This window comes from Carlito syrichta, unplaced genomic scaffold (genome assembly GCF_000164805.1).
Source record: "Carlito syrichta isolate Samal-C Ts95f unplaced genomic scaffold, Tarsius_syrichta-2.0.1 Scaffold306767, whole genome shotgun sequence".
Taxonomy (NCBI): Eukaryota; Metazoa; Chordata; class Mammalia; order Primates; family Tarsiidae; genus Carlito; species Carlito syrichta.
This window is the reverse complement of record NW_007250863.1, coordinates 498,289-510,101: the sequence shown is the minus strand read 5'-3', so window position 1 is coordinate 510,101 and position 11,813 is coordinate 498,289. Positions and strand designations below refer to the sequence as shown.

At 38.0% G+C, this 11,813-nt stretch overlaps 1 protein-coding gene across 2 annotated transcripts in view; it reads left to right on the top strand.

Annotated features, from left to right (window-relative positions):
• The window catches only part of BCLAF3 (BCLAF1 and THRAP3 family member 3), a 46,323-nt gene extending 36,316 nt beyond the window's left edge, over positions 1-10,007 (top strand). For both annotated transcript variants that reach the window (XM_008063346.1, XM_021715169.1), the window contains exon 11: positions 8,926-10,007. In XM_008063346.1, coding sequence (XP_008061537.1) covers positions 8,926-8,955 — 30 coding nt within the window. In that variant the 3' untranslated portion in view covers positions 8,956-10,007. The remainder of the gene's footprint in view (positions 1-8,925) is intronic.
• Positions 10,008-11,813: the final 1,806 nt, after the last annotated feature.

Genomic DNA, 11,813 nt, shown 5'->3' with positions numbered 1-11,813 from the left:
ATGGATTTAGAGTCTGTCATACTCAGTGATCTATCACAGAAACAAAAAACAGAGTACCATGTGTTCTCACTCATAAGTGAACCTTGAACAATTATCATAATACTATAAAAAAGGGATTGGCAGTAGTGGGAAACTGCCAGGGGAGGGGGGTGGTAGGATTGGTAGTAGTGGGAAACTGCCAGGGGAGGGGAAGCACACCTCATCAACAAGGGTACCTGCATAATGAACATTTGTATACCTAACCCTGAATTGTACCCCACGTCTTTAAAATTAAAAAAACAACATCAAAATTCTCTATGCCTGATACAATACACCTATCCAGATGCTTTTTCCACTGCTCAAAACAGGTTTTGAATTCATCAAATTTGATGCCTTTTAGTGCTTATGCTGTTTGCTGTTTTGTTGTTTGTTTGTTTCACCTCTTCCACATTGGCAAAACGTTTCCCTTTGAGAACATATTTTTTTTAATCTGGGGAAACAAACAAAGTCTCTCAGAGTGAGATCAAGTGAATAGGGAGGAAGGGGCATAAGAGTCATGCCATTTTTTAATCAAAAACTACTTAACACTCAGCGCTGTATGGGCAGGTTGTTTATGTAAATCACCTATCATGAAATGAGCAAATACATTGAAAGAATCTAAAAAAAACAATTCACTGAAGCAGAACACAGCCTCTCATAACCATGCTAGCTGGTACACTGATGCACATGGGTTCCTAGAACACTTACCTAGCAGGGAGAGTCTGAACTCCAAGGACCCTGTCCTCCAAAAAATAATTCTGGGTTTATTTGGGTCCCCTCTCATATCTTTGTAGTGTAGCTACTTTGACATAAACTTTTCCAATCTGACTATTGTCAGTGCCTACAAGCAAGCCAAAGCCAGGCTTTTTATAGATTCTTGTTTGAATGAAGCCCAATTCTACAAGTAGAACATCAAATCAGGTACCCTACTAGTAGCATCCTGCTTAATAGCTGACCCTTGGGGAAAAGAATGAGGTATTACAGCTGCTCTGTTTCTGGCCACATCTGTACTAAGATATGTAAGGCTAACTTGGTCTTTAAGCTGTCCCAGTAGTATTGTATACTCTGAAACCCTGTGCTATGTGTGTAAACTGATGATTTGGATCTATTAGTCCATCTTATCTCAGCCTTTGTATTCTAAAGAAAAATGACCTGAAGTCTTTGGTTTCTTCCAGTGTTGCTTTCTTTTCCTCTTACATTTAAGGATGATTTTTCTCAAATACAATTAGTGGGTGTGAGGTACCATTTACATCACTTTCCATCCCAAGCTTTAGCATCAAAGGGAGCTTTGAAAGTCCTGCCCTAGAGAGAAACCTTAGTCTGGACAGCATCTCTACACTGCTTTTCTATTTTGCCCTGCTTGGCAGTTGTTATACTACCATCTAGATTAATTAAGGATGCATGATTAATTCATCGAAGTGCCCTGGAACCTTCTTGAACCTAAAACTGGATATGAACCGATTTATTCCCATATACCTCAAAGTCTACCAGGAAGATTTAGATTGTTCTTGTCTGGATTCCTCATTCCCCAGCCACATTGAAATGCCTGGGCTGCTCACTCATGACTGGAAGGTCTTGTGTTTCCTCATCTGCAGTACAATCTGGTTACTGTGCCATTCTGTGCCAGCACTTTCCGTTTCCAACACAAACACCCCTGGGGAGTGGTGGCAGGGGATCCTAGATGTGCTCCTGACACTTCTACTTACCAGGATGCTAGTGGCTTCCCTAAACCTGCATTGGCTCCCCAGCTGCCCACACAGTAGTCAGATTCCCAGGCAATAGTAGAAAAGTACTGACCTGAAATATTTCCTCCTGCATTATGCACTTGCCGTATGAATCACATTCTGGCACCCTGAGTCCCTTTTACTGGGCTTGCTTTCTCTTGGATTCTATGCTTGGGCTAGAAGATGACAGGATGGAAGGAATGTCTGTTACCACCTGAAATAAGGCTTGTCTTTTATCCACTAGCATTCAGAAGTGCTGCATTAATTATCTGCTCATCACAGAAAGTTTTCAGAAACTCTTAAGGATCTGATTATGTATCAGAATAGGACAAATAATCTAGTAAGAATTCATGAAGCCACCTCTGAGAACGTTGCCTCTGAAAAACCCAGTGATTGTGCATTTGGTCAGTAAGGCAAGGAGTTCTTTAGCACCATAGATTCTCCAGCACTCCCCAGGTGCTGTGTCTACCAGAGCTCTGTCCATGGATAGAAAGAGAAGAGAGAAGAGACCATGAAGACAATGCCAGAAGGAAATTTGAGACGGATTCATGGCTTTTGGGATTGAAAGAGACCTTGAAAGCCATGGAATACAAAGAGAACAGACACCAGGATCAGCAGAATCAACAGAAATCTATTATCCACTTGCCATTGAGCTGAAGTGTGCCAGGGTGCAAAGGAAATGTTGCGTGAAGACATTATCACCTTCAAGTATTTATGATTTGGAGTCTCTAGTTTCATTACCTGCCTCTCTGACTTCTCTCTCTTGGTGTTTTCTCTTCCTCCATGCAATCTTTAAAAATGTAAGCATTTCCTCATGTGATGTCCGTTATTCTCTTTTCTTATTCCTTCTACCTGTCTTGATTGCCCTTACCTGTTCCTAAGATTTCAGCTGTCACCTCCATATGTCTTCAGCCCTGACTACTCTCCAGACTTCCAGATGTTCAGGTGCCTTTCAGGTGCTCTGTCATGGTTGTCCTAAAAGCACCCCAAATCCAGTATGTTTAAAGTCAAACGTGCACTGAAGCATGCTACTGCATGGATGACCCTTAAAAATATGATGCTGAGCCGGGCTCGGTGGCTCAGCCTGTAATCCCAGCGCTTTGGGAGGCTGAGGTGAGTGGATTGCCTAAACCTGCGGGTTCGAGACCCGCCTGGGCAACTTGGTGAGATTTCATCTCTACAATAAATCAAAAACTAGCCGGGTGTGGTAGCATGCACCTGTAGTTCCAGCTACTTGGAAAGCTGAGGAAGAAGGATCGCTGGAGCCCAGCAGGTCGAGGCTGCAGTGACCAGGAGCGGCCACTGCACTCCAGTCTGGGTGACCGAGTGAGACTCCAACTCAAAAAAAAAAAAAGATGCTAAGTGACAGAAGTCAGACACAAAAGATCACATATTGTATTAATCTGTTTATATGAAGTGTCTGGAACAGGCAAAGCCATAGAAACAGAAAGTAGATTAGCCAGACTTGGTGGCTCAGCCTGTAATCCCGCACCTTTGGGAGGCTGAGGTGAGTGGATTGCCTGAGCCCGCGGGTTAGAAACCTGCCTGGGCAGTGAGACCTCATCTCTACAGTAAATCAAAAAATCAGCCGGGCGTGGTAGCACATGCCTGTAATTCCGGCTACTCGGAAGGCTGAGGTGGAAGGATCGCCGGAGCCCAGCAGGTCGAGGCTGTGGTGGCCGGGAGCGGCCACTGCACTCCAGTCTGGGCAACCGAGTGAGACTCCAACTCAAAAAAAAAAGAAAGAAAGTAGATTAGTGGTTGCCAGGGACTGGGGGTGAGGGGAAAATTGGGAGGGGGTATGGGGTTATTGCTAATGGGTATAGGGTTTCTTTTGGGGGTGAGAAAAGTATTCTAAAACTGTGAATAGTGATTGATGGTTGCACAACTCTGTGAATATACCAAAAATCTACTGAATTGTATTCTTTAATTGGCTGAGCTATATGGTATGTGAATGATATCTCATTAAAGCTGTTAAAAAATTAGACCTGCACTCCACAATTTTATAATAAAAAAATTAGACCTGCTGTCCTCCCCTCCACAGCTCGAAACTTGTCCTATGAATTCTCCAAGTTATCCTTTCAACTTTAACCATTCCAAGTCTTTTTATTTCTGTCACTCATTCATTACTGCATTCAGTTCATTCATTTTAATGGCTGCATATTATCCCACTCTATGGATGTATTATTTACATCAGTGCTCTTCAAATATTTTTGCTAACATACAAAAAATTTTTTTAAATTACTTCTTTGCATTTTTTAGGTTACTAATTTTTTCTCATAAGTTATAAAGGACATAATTTCTGGCAGATTATAAACACTGATAGTCTTAAATAAAACTGTTACATGATACTTTTAAATCCCTTCAGTGGAACCTGCATACCACCAGAGTTTAATAACTAACACTATTCACTTTTTTAAAAAATACACAAGTTCTTTTAACAGTGAGAAATTTTGCATTGTTCCTTTTTGCCTTGTATTTGGACATTATCCCACTTCTTGCATAAAATTTTATCTTAAAAAGAGTTTTGTTGATTGCTGCATCTAATTTGGCACATTAATATTATTAGATTTCTGTGACTATTAAATGTTAAATATTTTCTCTGGATTGAGTTAATACTACATTTGATCAAAATACCATAAGTATAAATTTTGTTAAATATTGATTAAATGAAAGTAGTATTGCATTTCTTTTTTCAATTAGTGTATGCATTCATAGGTTAATATTACTTGTTGCTGCTAGAATAATACAGTGTTAAAGTATCTATTCTAATTCTATTTTTTCTTTTTATAGATATAAGTGCTGAGAAACCTTGTTTATATCATTATATAGATGGGCATGAAAGGACTTCTATTATAGGAATGCCACTTGGTTCTTTGGACTCACTCTGAATTATAGGCCAAAAAAAAATCACTTAGTGTTCTGTCATCAAAAAGTAGTTTGAATGTTCTATAATTGTCCTCCTACAATTGTATTAAACAAAATATATATATATAAAAGTAAAAGAATTGGAAGCTATCTGACTTGCAGAAGTATGCAATTTATTACTAGTTGTTAGGGTTTGTTTGCTTTCTTGACACCATCACCAGTATTTCACATTGCCCCTTTTCTGGGGTTCCCTGGTAATACAAAATAGTAAGATTTAACTTAAGAAGATTTATCATTCTTGTGTAAGGTGGAAAATAGGGAACCTGCCTTAACCAGTTATGCAGCAGGTTACTTTTGGAAAGTGAGCATTGAAGATGTAAAGATCTGGAAATTAATTTCCTAAAACTACCTGGATCACATTCTCCTTGAAAAGTTTTTTTATACCCCTAAGGGTATGTGTATCTCTGTTCAGTGATCGCTGACTTACTTAACCAAGCCTTTGTTGATGACTTTGGGATAGCTTACAGATTTCTGTTTTTTCAGTAATACCACTTGGGCACATTTGCTGTATTGCCCCTTTTACTCATTTATATTTTTACTAGCAGTACATAAAAGGACCTGTTTATCTACACCCTAGCCAGCATGACACATTGTTGGTCTTTCTTTTCTTTTTCTTTTTTTTTTTTTTGAGTTGGAGTCTCAATCTGTCACCCAGGCTGGAGGGCAGTGACACACTCACGGCCACCCCAGTGTCAACCTGCTGGGCTCCAGTGATCCTTCCATCTCAGCCTTCCAAGTAGCCAGAACTACAGGTGTGCACTACCACACCTAGCTATTTTTTTTTTCATTTATTGTAGAGATGAGGCTGATCTCGGACCCGTGGGCTCAGGCAATCCACTCGCCTCCGCCTCCCAAAGTGCTGGGATTACAGGCTGAGCTACTGAGCCCAGCCCGGTCTTTATTTTCACTTGTCAGGTTGCAGAGAGTAGTTCTCATTTGCCTTTGCTTGATTATTAATGGTGTGAGCATCTTTTTAATGTGTCTGATGGCCACCTACCTGTATTTCTTTTCTCAGTTTCCTTATTTCTATACTTTACCGGTGTTTCTGTTGAGGGATGGTACTTTTGCTTATTGATTTGTAAGAGTTCTTGATCTACTGAGGGTATTAACCTGTCATACATTTTGCTGGTGTTTATTTTGTGTTTCTCAGCTGTTTATGCTGGTGTTTACAATATAGAACGTTTAGATGTTCATGAAGCTGTCAAGTTTGGCCCATACGGCCTCTAGATTTCATACCTTGCTTATGCCTATAAAAATTATTTACTGTGTTTCCTTTTAAGTGGTCTTATGGTTATTTTTTAACATCTAAGTATTTAATCCATTTCAAATTTATTTTTATGATAAATATGAAGTCAGGATCTAATTTTCCCCCTATAGATAGTCAGTTTTTCTAACACCATTTATTGAATAATTTGTCCTCTCTCCCTTAATTGAAAATGCTGTATTCTACATTCTTAGGTATCCCTGGTCTATTTTTGAAAACCTTGGAGCCTTCTAGCTTGTTTACTTGCCTCCTGTGATTTTTTAATTCAGTCTCTTCACTACGAGGACAGTCATTGTCTTGAAACACAGATTGCATCATACCACTCTTACACAAACACCTTCCAATTATTCTATTGCCTACAAAAAAGAGAACAGGCTTACTAGCCAGGTCTAGCCCTTATCTACCTTTCTAGCCACAATTCCCCATGGACCTTCTGCTTTTTGGAGCATAACATGTATTTTCATGTATTTGTACCTTTGTTCCTACTAGCCTCCTGAGCCCCATTCTTTTTCTTATCAACCACTACTTTCCTTTTAAGACCCACTGTGAAACTTTACCAAAGTTCCTCTTTAACTCTTGTTTCATTTGGTTTCTAATTGTTGTTTACCTTCCTGTTCCTCCAAGTAGATTATCAAGTTCTTGAGGGTAGAGGGTGCCTTATTAGTCTTTTATCTTCCCCTATTGCCTTTTGTAAGTCAGTCTTTAGAAAATGCGTGTTGGATGGAATTGAATTTATTCGTATGTATACACACACACTCACACATATACATCCATATGCTCTAAACAGTTAGTGAACAAAAACCATTGTCAGGGATCCCCAAGACCATCCTCAGGTGTGATGGTTTCTAGGAGGACTCAGAGGACTTAGCATATATGGGAGGATACAGAGCAAAATCAGCCAAAGGAAAAGGCATATGGGGCAAAGTCTGAGGAAACCAGGTGCACGTATCCAAGGGTCCTCTCCTAGAGAGGTCACACAGAACGTATTTAATTCCCTCATCAACGAACTGTGACAACACATGTGAAATGTTGCCAGTGTGAGAAGCTTGCTCTAGAGATTCAGTGCCCAAGGTTTTTACTGGGAGCTGATCACAGAGGCATCCCCTGCCAGGCACATACCCAAATTCCAGACTCACAGAAGGAAAGCAAGTATCCAGCATACACCATATTATTGACACCAGCAATTTAGGCACTCATCAGCTAATGGTGGGACCCTCCTGAAATCTAAGCTCCCAGATGCCTGCTAGGGCCAACTTGTAAGCTGGCCTTTCTAAGGACAGCAGTCAGAACTGCTCTGTTAACTCTTTCCTGCACAACCATATTTTTGAAGAGCTTAGTTTCACAGATGGTGATGCCTAAAGGGAGGAGAAAATCAATATGGTAGGAATGGTCAGGGAATGTGTGCTAAGTACTTCCACTGATACATTCTTCACAGAGGAGGTAGGTTACAAGCTGAGGCCTGGAGAAGAGCAAGACATAGAAAGGGCTGAAGCCAAAGATCCTTTGGCAGTAGGCTGTAAGGTTGGGGAGAAATGGAGGTGTGCAAATCATAGAGAGCCTACGTAGAGAGCAGAATACTTAGGACTTGATGGTGACAGTAGGCCATCTCCCTAGACTGAGAAGGAAAAAGTGGTACTCTAGGATGGTTATTTAGTTAGCAGTGGGTGGACAGGCTTGGGGGAGGACAGATGAGGTACAGGAAGACTTACAGGGGAACATTTTCAGTGACCTAGATGTCATGTTATGAAAAAACTAGATGAGAGTTGCTCATACATCTAATTCAGCTTTCTGCTTGAAATAGGGTTTTAAGCCATTGGAAGGGTGATGGGATCAATTTGAGAGATGTTATGAAGGAAGACATATCAAGGGTGAATGTGATTCAAATAATCACACGTTTTTATAAACAAGATATTTCAGTTGCAATTTATTTTAGAATGATTGTAGTTAGAATTTTCTTTTAAAGTTGTAAATAGGTAACATTTTATTTGAAGATAAACATATATGATTTTTATACTGTATAATGAGTAAAGAAATAAGATATAATGAAGTCTACCTCTATTGGAAGGAATTATGTTGACAGTAGTATATATGCATGTGTTTTGAACATTTCATTAACCAAAATAGAAAGAAGATTAAGAGTTTTCTATCAGCACAGCTTTTGTTTGGAATTAAACATTTCCATACTAATATAAATGCCAAAAATAAATCAACTTTTAAATTTCTTTCAGTTTTAATAATGTAAGATCCTAGTGAAAGGTAAGGATATATGTATTAATAAATTTTTATTTTTTAATGTCCCTGAAAAACATGCCATTCTACCATGTTTGCTCTTTTATTAGTTGCATGGTCTTACGTCCAGTTTGTGGTTGGTAATTTAATATTTCACATAGTATCACGGTATAGAATCCACGTTCGTTACCCTTTAATCATAGTCTTATTGTTCTTGTAAATTCTTTTTCCTGTATTTATTGATGCCTTATATCATTCTATATTGTAGTTAACCATCCAAAAGCAAGAAAGCGTGTCTCTCTCTAATAGCTTTCTCTGCAGTTCTCAGTGACATTAGAGTCCATGTAGTCTTATAATTAGAGATCTCATATGATGGAAAAGATAAAATACTAGTTTGAGATTTGCCTGTATAGCATCACATTCCATACTTGAGAGACTGAGGTTTGAGAGTCTTGATTTTATGCCCCACTGAAACTCACCCAAATAGCAGAATGCTGTTTCATCAATTTACTAGTTCCAGTGTTATCTAGTGTCACGTGTTATTTTTTGTCCTATTGATTTATCATTTGATACCTCCTTTGATGTTTCTGTTGTTACTCTGAGTCTTTGGGGTTCCACATACCTTTGTGGGAATCTCGGGGTACAAGTAGTACTATATAAATTAAAATATTTTGAAAATTGCAGTGTGAACAAGACTCTAGCTCAGGTGTTATAACTGACACTTCTTTTGAAGTCTTTATTTCTCTTGTTTTCTCTCGATAGGAATATACAAATGTTGCCACAGAAATTTAATCTGGAAATCTTACAGATGGCAAGGACACTACAGGAGGCTGTTGGGGAGCATCTCACTTTATCAGGAGTTAGAAGTGGCACTAAGGCACTAATACTGTAACTTTCTTGAAAAAATAACTATTTTTTAGTAGTGGAATGCTGCAACTTTTTACACTTAACAATTGCTTTTAAATTACAGTATTCAGTTTAAAAGTTGTATTAACTACAGTTGGTTTTTTTTTTTGCAAAAAAGTCTCAAAAGAATCACTTGAAGGGCATTATTTGTTTATGCATTTTTTTTCTGAGCATGGTTTCATAGAGAGAACTTAACCAAGTTATTCAGATGTTTATATGTTGAAAGTTTTGCTTATGTAATAAAAACAAAAACAAAAGTATCTCAATTGTATAGTGTCTGTACATGAAAGAACTTTAAACAGTGGCCTTACGGTAGCAAATTTTATACCGGATTTTTCTTTTTCTGATGACATTTTGGCTTATAACTTGAAGTTTTCTTAAGTTTCTGAAGATCAAGGCCTGTATAATTCATACATTTCATATTATAATATAAGAAGGCAAGAGAAAAGGTGCTTCAAATTTTCCATCAGGTAGTTGTGAGTGCACTGAATTTTTAGTAATATGTTCATTCAGTTTTTTCCACAACTATTTGCTCTTTTCCAGTTTCAAAATGCTATTGTGGAAAATATGTAAAGATTTTGTAATCTATAGTCCATCTTATTTTTCCCTCAGGGCAAGCTTGTGCATATCATATTTTTAAAGGCTTTTTAAAAAATCTGACAGATAAAATCTCATATTTGAAAATTGTACTTTACTACTACAGCATTACACATTTTGCAAGCACATCTTACAGAATGTTTACTTTTAGTTCAGTTGATACGTATTGCATACCTACTATGTGTAAGATAAAAACTGATGGGATTTTAAATGAAAATTTTAGGTCCTAATACCTTGTTTCTTTGTTTTCTGTGTTCTGCTTAACAGTACATATACATTCCCAGTTACATTTTTGTGAAATGTTTATTTGTAATAAAATATTGTTGCTCTTTCTGCTTAAAGAAGTTACTTGCCAGTTTGTGAGAACATTATTTTAAGTTTGTATGTACCTGTTGATGTTTAAAGCACTGTTCTGCACTTACGAAGACTAGAACTTTGTAAGTCAAAATGTGAAGGTTGATAAGAACTTGGTTTTTCATGAGTGGGTTATGAAAACTCTTACTAGAAACATTCAGCTTTCATTTACATGTCTTTAAAGATAGGGCAGCTTTTTCCTTGAGTGGGTCAGTGACTGAGGGGGCAAGCACACTTGATTCATTGCTAATCAGGTGATAAATGTTGGTGGATGGCCTGTCTTGTGCTGTGCACCATCTCTACAGGTCAGGCTTTCCAAGCCTACCCAGCATTCCACTTGTGGTAAGAAAGAAATGCATGCACACAGTAGTATGGCAACTTTATATTGGGCTACGTACTTGGAAAGTTTGTCTTAAATTTTAAAATAATTGATTTCATGTGTTCCCATTTCTAGGAGAGTTATGAAACTTGAATATTTAGTCATTTGCTTGGCAGCTATGTGTTGCACAGATATGTACTATAATTACAGCAGTGAGTAAGAGAACACAACACATGAATCCTGCCTTTATGGTATGAACAGTTTCATAGGGAAGATGGACATTAAACATAGAAATGTAACTTGGCAGATGACATGTATTCTATTGCTCTATTTTTATTCCTGGTAATACATAAGGGTAAGATGGCTGATTTAAAATTACTCATTCCACAACAGATTCCCTATTTAGGCATGTTTGGATATATTTTTGGAACTGTTTCAAAATGCAAAGCATGTTATCTGCAAAATACCTATGCAGAAAATATTGCATATATAAGATCTAAAACCTAAAAAGGAAGGCTTGTTTTATAATTTAAAGTATAAAATAAGGGCAAGGACCATGTCTGTTTTGTTCACCATAGTATCCCCAGCACCTAGCATCCTACTTGACATGTGGTAGGAACTCATTAAATATTAGTTGAATGATGAATAAATGAGTAGAGAATAGAATATGTTTGCAGGGACTACATATCTAATTTTCATATGGAGGTTGAACAAAAGGCTATCCATAGCATTTTTTATTGACTGAAAAGAATTTGAATTCAAAGAAGAAAAGAAGTTTTTATAAGTCCCATACCATTACTCTTCCTCTTCCTCTCCTGCATGCTAGGCCCTTCACTGGTACTGAGAAGACAAAGATAATAAAACACACTCCCTGCTCTGAGGAACCTCATAAACTGCTGCGGAAGAGACTCACAAAAACAAAGGATTGCTCTACAGAGTACATACTATGGTGGACACATACACAAAAGGATGAGAGAAAAATTGGCCTTCCTGGTTAAGCACCCCCCCCCCATCACATTCCTCTCCTATTGGTTTCACAAAGCTCAGAAGGCACTGCTCTTGTTGGTGATTTTGCTGGTTTTAAACATTTATACACTGGGGGAAACTGGGTAAAGTGTCCACAGGATTGCTCTGTATTATTTCATATAGCTGCATGTGACTCTATAATTAACTCCATGTAAGTTTCAGTTTAAAGACTCACTTATAGTCTTATCCCAGAAGACAAATATTTCAGAGGACACATTTTCATTTTTGTCTATAGGAAAAACTATTTACATTATCACAATTTATATAGGTGCATACTATGTACCATATTTTACCTGATTAATCCTACATTTCTGACAAGTGAAAAAAAAATGGGGATAGTTCCAGGTGGAAACGGGAAAAGTAAGCTGGTTCAGAAACTCTACTACCTAGCAAACTCGGTAAGCACTAGGCACAAATTCACCAGGTGCAACCAAACAAGGAAGGGAGG